The 16,248-nt window shown below is 50.3% G+C and overlaps 1 protein-coding gene and 1 non-coding gene across 7 annotated transcripts in view; both read left to right on the top strand.

Moving 5' to 3' along the window:
- Positions 1 to 762: 762 nt before the first annotated feature.
- Positions 763 to 16,248, top strand: part of TRRAP (transformation/transcription domain associated protein) — a 103,270-nt gene continuing 87,784 nt past the window's right edge. For 5 of the 6 annotated variants that reach the window (XM_058681146.1, XM_058681149.1, XM_058681147.1 and 2 more), the window contains exons 1-11: positions 764 to 1,057; positions 2,933 to 3,100; positions 3,483 to 3,532; positions 5,928 to 6,038; positions 7,985 to 8,089; positions 10,651 to 10,734; positions 12,024 to 12,080; positions 13,760 to 13,885; positions 14,969 to 15,046; positions 15,198 to 15,286; positions 16,022 to 16,118. In XM_058681146.1, the coding sequence (XP_058537129.1) occupies positions 3,001 to 3,100; positions 3,483 to 3,532; positions 5,928 to 6,038; positions 7,985 to 8,089; positions 10,651 to 10,734; positions 12,024 to 12,080; positions 13,760 to 13,885; positions 14,969 to 15,046; positions 15,198 to 15,286; positions 16,022 to 16,118 (897 nt within the window). In that variant the 5' untranslated portion in view covers positions 764 to 1,057; positions 2,933 to 3,000. Of the gene's footprint in view, positions 1,058 to 2,932; positions 3,101 to 3,482; positions 3,533 to 5,927; positions 6,039 to 7,984; positions 8,090 to 10,650; positions 10,735 to 12,023; positions 12,081 to 13,759; positions 13,886 to 14,968; positions 15,047 to 15,197; positions 15,287 to 16,021; positions 16,119 to 16,248 lie in introns of all 6 variants that reach the window. The other variant, XM_058681145.1, reaches the window with a different exon arrangement.
- On the top strand, positions 3,209 to 3,401 carry LOC131483315 (small nucleolar RNA ZL1). The gene has a single exon (XR_009247619.1). It is a non-coding gene; the product is annotated as a small nucleolar RNA ZL1 (small nucleolar RNA).

The following is a 16,248-nucleotide window of genomic DNA, read 5'->3' as shown; positions in this document are numbered from 1 at the left end:
GGCTTGAAGACGGCGAGATCTTGGCGGAGAGGGGGCTCCGAGCGCTGCGGCTTCCCGTCGGATCCCATCCCCGGGGTTGGTCCTGAGGAGTCCTGCTCCGCTGCAGGGGATCGAGCTGAGAGGAAGCCCGGAGACGAGCGGGGGCGACCGGGGCGACCGGGGCGAGCACGCGCGGGGCAAGCGGGTGTCGCGATTGTCCCTCGGCGCCCGCCGTAGCACGGCCTAAGGAGGGAGGCAGTTCGCGGAAGAGCTCCGGGTGGGCAAGGCCACAAAAGAAGGCGACCTGGAGGAGGAGGCGTTTGCGCCGGGACAGCTCCGGGGCGACGACTGGTCGGGGGGCCGGCGACGCCTTCCCGGGCCCGGCCCGGCTCCGGGCTCGCGGGCCCCGGCGCGCACTGAGGCGGGGCAGCGGCGAGCACAGCGCCCCTTGCGGCCCGGCGGCGCCGCCTCAGGTTCGCTGCAGCTGGGCGGCCGGGGGACCCAGGGCGTTGGGGCGCCGGGCTCCGGCCTGTGCCTCCCGGGCCCGTGGGCAGCCGGACGTGGGCCCTCGGCCTCCGGGGCCCTGGGAGCCGCTTCTCGAAGGGCGGGTGGGATGGGCCGCGTGGATTTGTCGGGATCCCAGCGGGAAGCGGAGCGTGCCTGGCGGGGGTCCCCGGGAAATGGAGGACTTCCGTGAAGGAGGGTTTGCGAGCCCTCACCAAGGGTTTTTTTGTTTTTAAAGGCTGGACGAAAGGGGTTTTTCTTGGGTCCTGGGTTTTCTTGGATCCCATTTTCTTGGGGTCCCGCCCTGGATCTTGGGCCCCCTCCGGCTGGGGGCTGTGGGCCTGGGGTATTGGGGTTCAGTCCCTCCCGCCTCAGCAAGGCTGCCCGAGTCCTTGGGTGCCTTGGCCTTAATGCCAGTTCCGTCGCTCCCTGACGGGATCCTCTGTGTGATCGGCCGAGAAGTGGGCCTCCTCCGGCCCCACCTCGCACCCCGCGAGCTTGCCGAGGGCGGCCCGAAGGAGCTGGCAGGTGTCCGCCTGTCCCTCTTGCCTTGGGTGTCCAGTCAGCTGTGAAGGTGTGGACCCCGCAGTGCGAGATCTGTGGTGATGGCGGATTGTATTGAAGATGGAGAGCCAAGCCTGTTTAAATGCAGAGTGAATTGTATAAGGAAAATGGCTTGGGGGGGGGGGATGCACTTTATGTGCACAGCTATTTTTTCTTTTAGAAGAAATGTATTTATTTGAAAGTCTCAGAAAGAGAGATTGAAATCTTCCATCTGCTGGTTCACTCCTGTCTCACCTCCAGATGACTGCAAGAGCCAGCACTGGGCCAGGCTGAAGGCAGAAGCTTCATCCGTGTCTCCTGTGGGTTAACGGCCCAGTCCTTGAGGGCGCCTGCACTGGAGCCGGATGGGAAGTGGAGCAGCGCGGACACTCATCTAGGGTGCCCGCATCTTGGGTGGCAGCTTTCGCCCTGCCCACCAGCTTACAGGGCAGAAACCAGATCCCCAGCTGTGTGTGGGCTTGCAGTGGCAGCCCTCCGTGTGGTGGCTGCGATGCCTTTGGAAACCTTGGCTCATTTCAAGGGGTGTTTTCTGAGAACACAGTTCTGTGCAAGCTGTAAACAGCCTGTTTCCCAAGTGATGGTTGCCAGTTCACCTTTGGCACCTGGTAGTTTTTCTTTTAAAATAAAAGATTTATCTATTCTGGGGCTGGTGCCATGGTTCAACAGGCTAATCTTCCACCTTCAAGTGCCAGCATCTCATATGGATGCCAGTTCATGCTCTGGCTGCCCCACTTCCCATCCAGCTCTGTTTATGACATGAGGAAGCAGTGGAGGACAGCCCAAGTACCTGGGACCCCACACTCGTGTGGGAGACCTGGAGGAAGCCCCTGGCTCCTGGCTTTGGATCAGCTCAGCTCCAGGGGTTTGTGGCCATTTGGGGAGTAAACCAGTGCATGGAAGATCTTGCCTTCTCTCCTTCTCCGTGTGAATCTGTCTTGCAAGCAAAAATAGATAAGATCTTAAAGATTTGCTTATTCATTTGAAAGGTATAGAAAGAGAGGAAGAGACAGGTCTTCCTTCTGTGGCTTGGGTCACTCCCCAGATGGCCACAGTGGCTAGGGCTGTGCCAGGCCCACGCCAGGGGTTAGAACTCTGGCCCGGTCTCCTGTGCCAGTGCACGGACCCGAACACTCACACCATTGTCCAGTGTTTTCCCTGATCACCAGCCAGGAGCTGGGTCAGAAGTGGAACAGCCAGGACTCAGACCAGCACTCACAGGGAGTGCCCGTGTTGCCGGCGATAGCTTAACCCGCCGTCTACACCACCAGCCAACCCCGACACCTGGGAGTTTTAATGCATAGTGAAGTTTGAGAATCCCAGACCACCTGGGGCAGAAATTGCCAGATTATAGTGGGGCCAACCCCCCCACTTGATGCCTGTTTCAAACAACCTCGTGAACTGGAAATGGTTTTGACAATTTTAATGGTTGGGCAAAAGTCAAAAGAAAAATTGTATTGTGTGATGGATGAGAATGACGCGAGGTTCATGAAGCGTCCCTGGGCAAAGCTTCATCGCAGTCAGCTTTACCTGATCGCTAATTGGCTGCTTCTGCTTTGTAACTGATGAGAAAGCTGAGTGGTGTCAGACCCCTGGCCACAGAGACCAAAATGCTTACTTACCATCTGGCTTTCTACAAGCAAGTGTGTGCCTACGCCTGGCTTAGGGGTAGGAAGGGAAAAATAGGAAAGGACAGCGTTTGCTTTTCTAAGAGTCAGGCCAAGAAAGTAGTAGACGAGGAGGGTTCACGTGACCTGGGTGCTCGGAGAAGCAGATGGGATCCTGTTATATTCTGGGTTTATGGATAGAAACGTTTAGGGAGGATTTTCCCCGTGATTGTGAGTTGGCGTCCTTGATCAGTTGGTTAACCCTCTGCTCCTTTTCGTAGGCTGGGTGACTTTGAACTTGATGGACCCAAGACCTGTCTCGTGAGGTATAAACCAGCCCAAAAGCAAGATGGCGTTTGTCGCGACACAAGGGGCCACCGTGGTTGACCAAACCACGCTGATGAAGAAATACCTCCAGTTTGTGGCAGCTCTCACGGATGTGAACACACGTGAGTGGGTCCTCCCTGCCCGGAGCAGTGCGCTGCTGTGGCTCCTTCACCGCAGTCAGTGGCTGTGCGGCTGGAGCATGGGTGTGATCCTTGTTTGTCCTGCTTCACGGAGAAGCAAAATGATGAGCAAAATAGGCTGGATCCCCAAAGAGGCATGTGAACGTGTGTGTGTGTGTGTGTGTCCGTCCGTGTCAGTGTGTTTATTGTGTGGATGTGTGTGGATGTGTGACCGGCTGTAGGGAACTAGCTAAGTGCCTTCTGTTGGGCCGTGACAGCAAAACTGATAAGATCTGATTGCTTCTCCCAAGCCGCTTGAATCTAGTCACTTCATGACATCCTTAATTGGTTTCCGTTGCCTGATGGTTTGTTTTGTCTTTTACAGCTGATGAAACAAAGTTAAAAATGATGCAAGAAGTTAGCGAGAATTTTGAGGTATGAGCTTCGTACTTTGTTTCTCATGTTGAGGCCAGCACATGTTGCTGTGTGTTCCTGCAGCTGCCGTGTGGGTCTGTTTTTTACGTAACAACTCCAGAGTTACAAATTCTTGCATTTTATTTCCTGTTGTATTCAAAATTGAAATTTGCAAGTTAGTACGCAGCCTTATCTGTCCTCTCCACACCAGTGTTAGGGAATCCCGACTCTAGTGGTTGTCTTAACACCCTGCTGGCCAAGTGGTGGCCTTGCCAGGCGCGCTCGGCAGTCGGGTCGTGGATCCTGCGTTAGGCCAAGTGCGGCTGCGCTGCTCAGGCCTTGCGTGACCTTCCTCGGGCACAGTGCCTTCTTTTGGGGCCTCACATTGTGCGGTGTTCTGTTCTCTCCCAGGTCCCTCAAAACTGGGCTTGCTTCATTCTTTTCCTGCTTGCTCTTTTAGACTGGGTCATCCTCTGGATCAGTAGGCAGTCACACCACCTACTGTTTGTTGTTGTTGTTGTTAAGATTTATTCATGTGAAAATGAGACTTACATGGAAAAAGCAGAGACAGAGGAGATCTTCCATCTGCTGCTTCACTCCCTAAATGGCTGCACCAGCTCGGGCTGTGTCAAACCAAAACCAGGGGTGTCTTCTTTGTCTCTCACGTGGGTGCAGGACCCCAAGTATTCAGGGTGTCTTCTGTTGCTTTCTCAAATGCATCAGTAAGGAGGTGGGTTGGGAGTGGATTGAACTGGTACTGTTATAGGATCCCAGTGCTGCAGGCTGTGGCTTAACACGCTCTGCCACAGCACTGGCCCCACTGGCTACTTCTCTGTTGCACTGGCTACTTATCTGCTGGGGTTTAATTTTTTTTTTTAAAGATTTATTTATTTATTTTTATTGGAAAGTCAGATATACAGAGAGGAGGAGAGACAGGAAGATCCTCCATCTGATGATTCACTCCCCAAGTGGCCGCAATAGCTGGAGCTGAGCTGATCTAGAGCCAGGAGCCTCTTCCAAGGTCTTCCACGCGGTGCAGGGTTCTAAGGCTTTGGGCCATCCTCGCCTGCTTTCTCACGCCACAAGCAGGGAGCTGGATGGGAAGTGTGGCTTCAGGGATTACAACCGGCGCCCATATGGGACCCCGGCGCGTTCAAGGCGAGGACTTTGGCCACCAAGCCACCGCACCGCGTCCAAACAGAAATTTGAAAACTAAAAATCAAAAATAAACTAAGAAAAAGGGGCTGGAACAGTAGCCTAGTGGCTAAGTCCTCGCCTTGTGCATTTTGGTATCCCATATGAACTCCAATTCTAGTCCCGGTGGCCCGCTTCCCAGCCAGCTCCCTGCTTGTGGCCTGGGAAGGCAGTCGAGGATGGCCCAAAGCCTTGGGACCCTGCACCTGTGTGGGAGACCTGGAGGAGGCTCCTGGCTTCAGATCCAAGCAGCACCAGCCATTGTGGTCACTTGGGGAGTGAATCATTGGATGGAAGATCTTCCTCTCTATCTCTCCTCATCTCTGTATATCTGATTTTGTAATAAAAATAAATAAATCTTTTAAAAAAACCCAAATTTGGGGCCTGGCGGCGTGGCCTAGCGGCAAAAGTCCTCGCCTTGAATGCCCCGGGATCCCATATGGGCGCCGGTTCTAATCCCGGCAGCTCCACTTCCCATCCAGCTCCCTGCTTGTGGCCTGGGAAAGCAGTCGAGGATGGCCCAATGCATTGGGACCCTGCACCTGTGTGGGAGACCCGGAAGAGATTCCTGGTTCCCGGCATCGGATTGGCGAGTACCGGCCCGTTGTGGCTCACTTGGGGAGTGTATCATCGGATGGAATATCTTCCTCCTCTGTCTCTCCTCCTCTCTGTATATCCGGCTTTCCAATAATAATAAAAATCTTTAAAAAAAAAAAATAACTGCAGTGGCTGGAGCTGGGCTGGGACTCCTGGGGGTCTCACGTGGGTGGCGGGGGTCGAGTACCTGGGTCATGCTCTGCTGTGACCCACAGCCTGTGTGGGGAGAAGGTGTGTTGTAGTGTAGAGCTGGTGGGCGTGCGGCTGCATCCTGGCCCTCTCTGCACAGAGCCCCGGTGTGGCGTGCGTTTCCCTGCATGTCTGGGGCACCTCACTGCTCTCGGGTGCTCTCCGGAGACTCCTCTTGGAAGATGACCTTCTGTGATGAGGCCACCTCAAATCTTTCATCTTCTGCTCTGCATTTGATTGCCTTCCCTGGGCCGTTAAACTGGATTTCCGAAGCTGCAGTCATCCTGATGGAGCTGAAGCGCTATCAGCACAGAACCTGGGGATCGCTGTGGCCTGGGCAGAATTGTTTCTACACTGTTTTGAGGTCATCGGTGAGTCTGAAGTAAAAATAGGTACACAAACACTTAAAAGGTTTTCCTTTCCTGTCTGCTGTTAGAATGTGACATCGTCGCCTCAGTACTCTACATTCCTGGAACATATCATCCCGCGGTTTCTCACCTTTCTTCAGGACGGAGAAGTCCAGTTTCTTCAGGAGAAGCCGGCCCAGGTAATGTGCTCAGCCAGAGGTATGAGCGTGTGTGATGCTGCTGGGGGTGCAGGCCTGCGGTCACTCACCTGGGTGCCACCGGGAAAATGAGCTGCCGTTGGTTTTTGTCCAAAACCATGAGCTCCTCACTTAACTGTCATGGTTTTCTTTTGTCTTGGCTGTCTTTTTGACATTTTCTGTTGCGTACATTTGCAATTGAGCATGTGTATATGCACACTGCATATTGTAGACAAATTCACACATCTAACAAAAGAAAGAATAGTGGTTTAATGGCAGCCCTAGACCTCTTGCCCGGTGTTACTCCTTTCAGCTGTTAACACATCATGACCAGTTTCATTTTATCTCTTACACTCTCCCATATACTTTATTGTAGTACTTTTAAAAAAATATTTGTTTGTTTGAAAGAATGACAGAGGTAGGGACAAACAGTAAAAAGATGCCTCGTGTTTGCTGATTCATTGGCCAGATGGCTGCAACAGCAAGGTCCGTGTCAGACCGAAGCCAGGAACCCCATCTAGGTTTCGCATGGGTGGCCAGGACCAAGTCCTTGGGCTGTGGACGCTGAGAGGAAGCTGGGTTGGCAGTGTGGAGTAGCTGGTACTGAGGCCGAGCTCGCCAGTTTGCCAGCGTCCCAAGCAGGTGCCGAGTGCACTGTGCCACAGTGCCTGCCCTTCCTCCCGTTCTAACCATGCATCTCTTAAAAGGAACTTTAACAGATTTTCATAATGCCAGTGAAGTAAGCTTAGTTCCTGTTTGATTTTTTTTTCATCTTCACTCTATTTTTCCCAGAGGAATCCTTCAGGAACTACTGTTTAAAGGGGAAAATAAGCTTAGTTGATTGATACCTAGTTATACAGGGGGTGTTCAAAAGATGTTGAAAAGAATCCAGTGAAAAACTCAACGTCAGCTTCATTGAGTTGGAGACAGTTTATTAACCTCCCTGGAGGGGGTCTGGGTATCTAGCCTTGTCTTTGCTGTCTTTTTTACGTTGTTATCTAAAGAAAAACAGGAGCTCTTTAGCTTTTTTTTTTCTACCATTAGAAAACAAATCAGAAGGTGCCAAATGAGGCCTGTGCCTTTGATGCCTGGTGATTGTCCATCAGAACTCTCTCTCCCCAAATTGGTGTTGAGGGAGGGTGGGCTGGAGCAGTCCTGACTGGAGACGGGCGAAGCTGAGTATTCTGCTAAAGCTTTGGCTTTTTCCAAACCCTCTGCTAATGAGCCCAGAAAACTGGCTGTGACCTTGCTCCTTACTGGGCCACATCGTTACTTTGTGTTTGTCTTGGAGCTTGAGGGGGGTGATGCGCCTGTTGAAACCGGCCGCTTCTTGTGCAGCAGTTGGGGAGCCATCAGCAGGGCGCCCGTTGCACTCCAGTGCCCCAGTGAGCTGGGCCAGTTGGGACGTCTACCCTATTGATGGTTGGTACACCTCATTCCTCTTCAGTTAGGGCACAAACAGGATGTATTTGTTCCTCCCGGACTGACCTGTGCGGTCTGCTGCCATGGGCTGAGTTTTCAGTATCCTCCCACTGGGTTCCTATGGGCAGTGTCCCCCAGAACTTTTTTTGTAAAGCACCAGTAATTTGGTGAAGCTTGATTGGGAGAATATTCAGAGTTTGCTGTTCGTTCTTCAGCTTTAGCAGAATTCATCTTACTGACGGGAGGGGCTCTTCGCGCTGATGTCTCATCCTGGTTAATGCCTCCGACTAGATCCCATTCAGATTTGATATTAGCAAGTTGGTATACATTTATTTTGTGGGAAGAAGTTTCAAAATCCATTCAGTTTTTCTGCAGTACACATTTTCCGTGAATTCTTTGAAAAGCACTTGTAGGATTGTTGAGAGTGGTAATTTGCAGTACCTGCTTTGGAGTCCAGTTACATTGGTCTGACTCCTGCTGGGTGCAAATGTGCTTTATCTTTTGTTGTGTTTGTTTTTCCTTACCAGCAACTGCGGAAACTAGTACTGGAGATAATTCATAGAATACCAACCAATGAACATCTTCGTCCTCATACAAAAAATGTTTTGTCTGTGATGTTTCGCTTTTTAGAGGTAACTTTTGGGGGAATTAATTCTTCATATGGATCTGTATTAGAAACCTTTAGTGATTCTTTTTCTTAGGGTAAAAAAATCAGTGTTCTACAACTGTTCTTTCACTTAGGTTCTGATTCACAGGAGTAAAAAGGATTTGTTTAAGGATATATTTATTTATTCGAGAGAGTTAGAAGTGAGTGGTTATTGGTTCTCCCCCAAGATGGCTGCAACATCCAAGGCTAGGCTGGCTGGAAGCAGGAGCTTCCTCCAGTCTCCCATGTGGGTGGCAGGTGCACTTGGGCCTTCCTTGCCCACGCCATTAACAGGGAGCTGGATGGGAAGTGGGTTGCCAGTGTCATGAGGTGGTAGCTTTAGCCGTGATGCCACAAGGCCTGCCCTAGGAATAAAAAACTGTGAATTGGGCATGGCGCTAAAGTCCTCGCCTCGCACGCACCAGGATCCCATATAGGCATTGGTTCTAATCCCAGCAGCCCCGCTTCCCATCCAGCTCCCTGCTTGTGGCCTGGGAAAGCAGCAGAGGATGGCCCAAAGTCTTGGCATCCTGTACCCACATGGGAGACCTGGAGGAAGTTCCGGGCTTCTGGCTTCAGATCAGCACTGCACCAGCCGTTGTGATCAGTTGAGGAGTGAATCAACAGATGGAAGATCTTTTTGTCTGTCTCTCCTCCTCTCTGTGTATCTGACTTTGCAATAAAAATAAATAAATCCTTAAAAAAGTAAAATAACAAATAAAATAAAAACCCAGAAGACAACTTTGTTTAAAAAAAAAAGTGTGAATTGTCCCTTTCCTCCATGTCCCCAGCTTACATTTTTAGGAAAGCTGGCATAATTGAAGATTGGTGAATTGATTGGACGGCCCCCTGGGAGGATGAGCTTGGAGAGGCATCGCGTTGGGGTCAAACTTGGGCTGTACCGTTTCCTGCCTGGGCTTTGTAAGCCATGCTGCTTAACTTCTCTGAGAACTCGCCTCCTCAGGGTGAAGTGTGGGTGTCGCTGCCTCGCAGAGTTCCCATGCTCAGCAGTGGTCACTAGGCCGTAGTTCTTGTCTTTCACAATACAAGGTGGCTGTAGTCCTTTACCAAGATTCTAGGTACTGCAAAGGTTGTGGGTTTTGGAAATCTTAGATTTTGTAGGTTTGCTCAGGGACAGGCAGGCCTGCAGAGGTGTGTCTCGGAGCCCTGTGGCCAGCTGTGAGGTGCTATTGGGCAAAGTCAGTTCTTTTAGGACCCCTGGAAGCTTGGGACCCACTCATCTCAGCCCTGCAAGTTCTTTGCTCTGGACTGGGGTCCCCCAACCTCAGGATGGGAATCAAACCTGAAGCTCTGCCCCTAAGAGTTCCCCTAAAGAGCTGATGTAGTCTTAGGGCCTCATCTGTGAGCTTCCACAGTCTCCTGGACACAGGTACCCTGAGGACACACACTCTGTCTTGCACACACACACACACACACACACACACGCTCCTGGGGCAGCGTCTCAGTTCCCAGCCTTGGGCCTGTTCCTCCCTGTCTTCATTTTGTAAACACTGTTGCCTTTTTAACAGAATGTCCCTTTCACCCTTACTCCCCTCCTCTGCTGGCAAGGGGATGGGAACCTGTTGCTTGTAAAAGGGGAAGAGAGTTGTATCTGTTCACTTTTGTACGAGTGGGCGTTGGGCACATGTGGGGTTGCCAAGCAGAAGCCAGCCTTCTGTGGCCATGGCGTGTGGGGTCTGGTCCCACGAGATGCCGTCGAGGCTGTGAACACTCTGTTCCTCCACTGGCCCAACCCAGCCATCTGACAGGTCCTTGGTTTAATGAACACTATATAAATATATTAAAAAAAACAAGTGTAAACATGAGTCGTTGATGTTCAGTGTACATCTGATGCATATAGTCTGGAGGTAGTCTTGTCTATTGCTTTTGGTCGCTGCATTTCAACTGTGGCCCTGTCACACGAGGTCAGATGTGGCATCTGCCCGTGCGGTCTCATGTCGACGTGTAGTTTCTGAATTTGGATTTGGTTTGTTCAGTCTGAATTATCTTTCTTTCTTTTTTTTTTTTTAAAAGATTTATTCATTTTATTACAGCCAGATATACACAGAGGAGGAGAGACAGAGAGGAAGATCTTCCGTCCGATGATTCACTCCCCAAGTGAGCCGCAACGGGCCGATGCGCGCCGATCCAAAGCCGGGAACCTGGAACCTCTTCTGGGTCTCCCACGCGGGTGCAGGGTCCCAATGCATTGGGCCGTCCTCGACTTCTTTCCCAGGCCACAAGCAGAGAGCTGGATGGGAAGTGGAGCTGCCGGGATTAGAACCGGCGCCCATATGGGATCCCGGGGCTTTCAAGGCGAGGACTTTAGCCGCTAGGCCACTGCTCTGGGCCCTTCAGTCTGAATTTTCAAGCCTTGGGAAGTGTCAGTTGGGCCGCTAAGACCTTTGCTCCTGGTCAGTTGCTCCCAGTGGGCTTGCTGGTGAGATGGCCCACCGGTCGTGATGGTCTCTGGGTTTATGAGTATCCAACAAGAAGACCTCAGAAGTGCAACTGTTTTAATGCGTTTGTTTGTTTGTTTGTTTTCAGACGGAAAATGAAGAAAATGTTCTTATTTGCCTAAGAATAATTATTGAGCTGCATAAACAGTTCCGGCCACCAATCACACAAGAAGTAAGCTGCTTTTCTTGACAGTGACTTTAAAGTGTGTCGAGTTCCGCCAGCTGGGTGGATGCTTTGTTCTTGACGTTTGAACATGTGCTGCTTTTATGTGTTGGGAATGAAGCTTAAATTGGGAGCACTTCTTTATGGGTTTGCTTTCTGTTTTTTGAATGTCTGTCTTAGGTGCTTGCTGGATTTGTTCAGAAATTGAAATGTATGAACCAATCAAGCTGGTGGGTCTGTCTGGCTTGCTCCGGCATTTATTTTGTCTCGGCAGAAGTCGCCTGTTTTGGTTCAGAAGTCACAGCTGGGTTTGGGTCTCAGCTGTGCAGGTCACGACTGTGTGACTTTGGGGGGACCCTAGCTTTGGAGTCTGTGCTGTGAAGTGGAAGTTTTGTGGAATATCCTGCTGGCATGGTCAGCCTGTAGTCTTTGCTTGCCGGAGTGTCTTCCCTGATGACCTTAGGACATTTTATCACCTCATTGTTTCCCTGCATTTTAACTATATTTTCTCAGTCAGAAAATGTTTTTTAATTTTTTAAAATAAGTTTTTGCTGATGTGCAGTTTTTCCAGTGCACAAATTCAGTATAAATGTGTATGATATGCGCTGATCTAACCAAGCAGTAGCCTTTCCACGTCTTTGTCTCTTCTTTATGCATAAAGTTTCTTATGAAGTTAATTCTTAATGGTGGTATGATAATCTACATTATGCACATTGATCTTTTCAGGATCTATAAGGTATTTCAGATTTTAGTGTAATGCCCGTTACCTAAGTGTGTTCATGGGTCAAGTGAGTTCTAGACCAGTCAGCGTTATAGTGCCCTTGGTGCCGGAGTGAGCTTCAGGAAGCAGAGTAGGGTGTTGAGGTGAGAAACGGTGTAAAGCTTGAGCCTGGCAGGGGGACCTTGGGAAAGTACCCGGGAATGTGTCCAGCACATTTAACGCCGGAGGAACTTAGTACCCAATTCCTTCTGTGCATGGGGAACTTTGTGCTTTGTGGCACCCTCTCCACTTGGGAGTCCTCCTCAGTCATAACCCTGAAGCACCATGTGTGTTTTCTGAAAGAGGTGACGTTCTGTTCATTTTCTTCCCTTGGCTCTGTCTGAATTAGCGACTCTCCTTGCTCGGCAGTCCTTTGAATTCAGTTTGTTTGTTCATGTCTGTGGCCTGTTTGTATTTTAAGTGGCATTTTCCTTACCTGATTTATGAGTTCTTACATAAGAGCGCCGAGATTTTGATTTATTGCAAGCGTCGAGCTTCTGTAATGAACGTGTCTTTTTTTTTTCTGTTTTGTCTCTAGATTCATCATTTTTTGGATTTTGTGAAACAGATTTACAAGGAGCTTCCAAAAGTAGTGGTATGTTTTCACTGCAGCTTGAATCCATTAGTTACTTTTACCTGTTAACTTGCTTTTTCCGAAGGGAAGTTGGAACAGTCTGGTTCAAGAAACAATGAAAGGGAGAATGTTAGTTTTAGGAAGAGGAATGTTAGTGAACATTAGCATGGCTGATAAATCAACCATTCGAAAAAGGTCATTTTGGGTTTCTTTTTAGCTTGAATACTTTGTTTACCTAAATGTATGTTTAGGAGACAGCAAATCACCCCTCCTTTTCTTACTGGTAAGTGAATGCTAACATTGGGGCTGGCTATTGTATGTGTGTGTTTGCTGACAGGTTCTGCCTGTGGTTAGACTACATTTCAGTGAACATAGCTGTTGCTCTAGGTGAGCCTGGGAGCCAATCCCAGGTAGTTTTCAGCACACCCCGACCGGGATGGCCTTATGTTCATGTCTGCTCAGTGCACGCTCAGGAAGGCTCAGCCACGCTGCTCTGTGGGCTGTTTACCAGGAACGTTAGTGATGGTCGGGCTCCAGGAAGGTGCCATATTTGCAGTAGTTCTCGATTTTGCCTTCCTTCCTCTGTTGAGCACAAGCAGTGCCAGCAGCATGCGAGTGTACCCAGAAGAGGAAAGTCCCCCCCCCGTTGTCACCCCTGAGCAGTTGTCCCCAGCTTGGAGTCTTTCTCTCCCCAGGCTTCCTGGCAGTTGACGTCCTCAGTGACAACATAATTTTTTGTCACATGCATGTTGTCTGGCTACTATTGGCTGTCCTGAGTTTTGTTTTGTCACTATCACAGAATGCTTTGGTAAACATTGTTGTGCACAAATCCTTTTTCTGTTTGTTAGTTTTTAAGGAAGATTTATTAAACATAAACATCTTTGAAAAACATTAATGTTAGTCAAGTTAACTCTTAGTCATATGTATGGTTTGAAGTTGTATCTATTAAAGAAAGAGATAAGGAAACACAGGTCTTCCATCTGCCGGTTCGTTCCTTAAATGCCATTACTGGCTGGAGCGGGTCAGTCCAAACCTACAAGTCAGGAGTTTATCTGGGTCTCCTACATGGATGTCAGGGGTGCAAACACTCAGGCCAGCTCTCTGCTTTCCCAAGCATATATAGTGGGGAACTGGATCAGAAATGGAGCAGCTGGGACTCAAACCAGTGCCCTATGGGATGGCAGCTCCACAGGCAGAGGCTTAGCACACTATACCCCAGTGCCGTCCCTAGCTCTTTGGTATTTTAAGAGTTCCAGTCTGCTAACTGAAAATCTATTGCCTTGAGCTACCACTGCTCTTCTGGTTTGCCCAAGAAGCTGTCTGGTGAATGCCAAGTTCTTGGAGAGGGATGGCAGTGGGTGGGCTTCTGACTGTTAACAAGTCCCCTGGGCTTGGCCTCCATAAGCGTGAGAGTTGCTGCCCCGTGGGGTGGAGTGGCCTTCACCTTGCTGGCCCGGGAGGAGAGTAGGAGCTGTCAGGCGAGTCTTTGCCAGGCGTTGGAAGAGGGATGACCTGTGGTCCTGGGTAAGTGTGGCCCCCAGTGTGTGCTGCTTTAGACTTGAGACCTTTGCCAAGTGAATGGTTGGCATCCGGATACACAAACATGCAGAGCATTTTGGTTTCTTCTGCCTAGTGTCCAGCTGATTCTGGGGAGGAAAAGTGTGTGTGACTGTAGCCTGCCATCTTCTCCTTCTGTTTAGAACCGCTACTTTGAGAACCCGCAGGTGATCCCCGAGAACACGGTCCCACCCCCAGAAATGGTTGGTATGATCACGACCATCGCTGTGAAGGTGAATCCTGAGCGGGAGGACAGCGAGACACGCACGGTAAGTGTGCGCTCGTTTGCGTGGCTCATCCCGGTGCTCCTCCGCCCCATCGAGGGAGGAGTGAGGGGCTGAGCTCGCAGGCACCTCCGTTTGCCCGCTGGCTTTCTGGAGGTGTTTGTCCAGCAGTGCGTCACTGCAGTGCAGCGGGTTGTGGCAGCAGTGAGCTGCTGGGCACCCGTGATACCCGGGCATAATGATTGTAGGGTTGTGGCAGACCCTGCTTGGGGGACTCCATTCTGTCCCTGCCCTTGAGTCTTCTGGCTTTAACGAGGTCTGTTGAAACTGCAGATCGTCAAATCGTCAGAGAGTGACACGGGGCACGTCCCAGCCTCCACTGGGGTTTCAGATTCTGGAAGGCAGGCCCTGTGAAGGATCCTTTTGCTCTCCTCCTCTGAGAAGCCTGCCTGTGGGGTTTCCTGAAGGGAGTGTTGCTGAGTCCTCAGGTGCAGGTGGCATGTTGTGGCATCTGCCTGCAGAGGTAGCAGCTGGTACACAGTTACTGTGTATCGGCTTCGAAATACTGTATCATCTGGTTGCATTACTCAAATGATTGTGTGGAGTTTCTCCATTGGTGTTAGGATGAATTTAAAACTATGAAACTAGTTCCTCTTCTGTTGAATTTTTGAATTAGGTACTTCTCTGTGTGTCATTCATTTGGGCCTGGTTTTTCCGGTTGGTTGGTTTTGTTTTTTCTTGCCTGTTCATGGCCATAGCCCACTTGTATTTTGAATCTGACATTTTTCTGAACTTTTTTATGAGTCCTCTTCTGTGAAGACCGTTATTTCTCTTATTACACGTGTCTCAGTCTAGAATTGCTCATAGCCAGTCACCAGCAACACATCAGCAGGCCCTGGTGTACAATAAGTAGGAGAAATGCCTGAATAGAATTGCTGAGTGAACTGTGTCGAAGCAGAGCGATGGGTAGTAATTTTTATATCTTAAATTTGAATCTCTGGCACGTTAACTTTTCCTGAAGCATTTACTGTTGGTGCTGATGTTGGAAAGTGTAAAAGCCTTCGCCTTGGTGTGGTGGGCACAGGGCTCCTGAGCTGGCGCTCACCACGTCTCTCTGCCCACCCCCAGCACTCCGTCATCCCCAGAGGGTCGCTTTCACTGAAGGTGCTGGCAGAGCTGCCCATCATTGTTGTGTTGATGTACCAGGTAAGTGTGCCTTGAGCTCACCGCTAATCCTCCACGCAGGTGTGTGGGACATGCACGCCGACGGAGCTCCTCAAGCCCCTGTGTTTGCTCTCTCAGTCCTCCAGCACTGGTGGAGTGTGAGAGCATGAACATGTGATGTGTTTGCTTTTAGCTCTACAAGCTGAATATCCACAATGTTGTCGCTGAGTTTGTGCCTCTCATTATGAATACCATTGCCATTCAGGTGTCTGCACAAGCCAGGTGAGATCCTCGGACAGTGCCCCAGCTGCCTGACAGGGATGTGATTTTTGAGTCCTAGTGCACTTGCTGTTGTTATTCTTAACACATGAAAATGGTGGATGTTAGAATTTTTATAAACGTCTCAGTGACGTTTCAATGGTGATATTTTGTGCAGTTCCGTGGTTTGGGAAGTTGAGAAAATGACCTGTGTTGGTGTGGATTGTGCACTTGTGGCAACTTGTGAGGTGTTGCTGTACTCTCACATCCGGGGTCCACGTGTGGTCACCTCCTCTCCCCTGCCCGGGCACCTCTGACCGGCTGACTGTGGTTGTGCTCTGAGGCCTTTCTTGCACCAAACACCGTGGAGCCCTTCCAGCTGAGGCTCAGGGCAGGGTCTGCAGTGGGAGCCCCTCTCAGGGAGGTGTGCCGGCCCGTCCTGCCTGAGTCGCAGTGGCTCCTTGGGGACGGGTTATAGGGCTGCCATGGTAGGACGTTGTGGTGAGCTGTTGGGGCTGTGGCGCTCAAGGCCGGCCATGTTCCTTGGGGCTGTAGAGGTGCAGGAGTGTTAGCGGTCTGTGCTGTGGTGCTCTGGTCTCGCACACTCATGTGAGCCATGGGGTTGAGTAGTGGGCGGTTTTGGAGGCATACTGAAGGGCTGGCACTGCCACCTGAGCCATGGGGTTGAGTAGTGGGTGGCTTTGGAGGCATACTGAAGGGCTGGCACTAACGCTGCAACTCCTGTCCATTCCCACTCAGGCAACACAAACTTTACAACAAGGAGCTGTATGCTGACTTCATTGCTGCCCAGATTAAAACTTTGTCATTTCTAGCTTATATCATCAGAATTTACCAGGTAAATCTGTCACTTCTGGGTTGGTGTTACATGTGTTGAGTTTCATGTTGTGTATGGTCAAATCTACCTGTTGTTAGATGTGCACTTTGAACTTCAAATTTCTTAATCACCAACACGTCAAAGTGGAGAG

This window comes from Ochotona princeps, chromosome 24 (assembly GCF_030435755.1).
Source record: "Ochotona princeps isolate mOchPri1 chromosome 24, mOchPri1.hap1, whole genome shotgun sequence".
Lineage (NCBI taxonomy): Eukaryota > Metazoa > Chordata > Mammalia > Lagomorpha > Ochotonidae > Ochotona > Ochotona princeps.
This window is presented reverse-complemented; position numbering and strand designations above follow the sequence as displayed.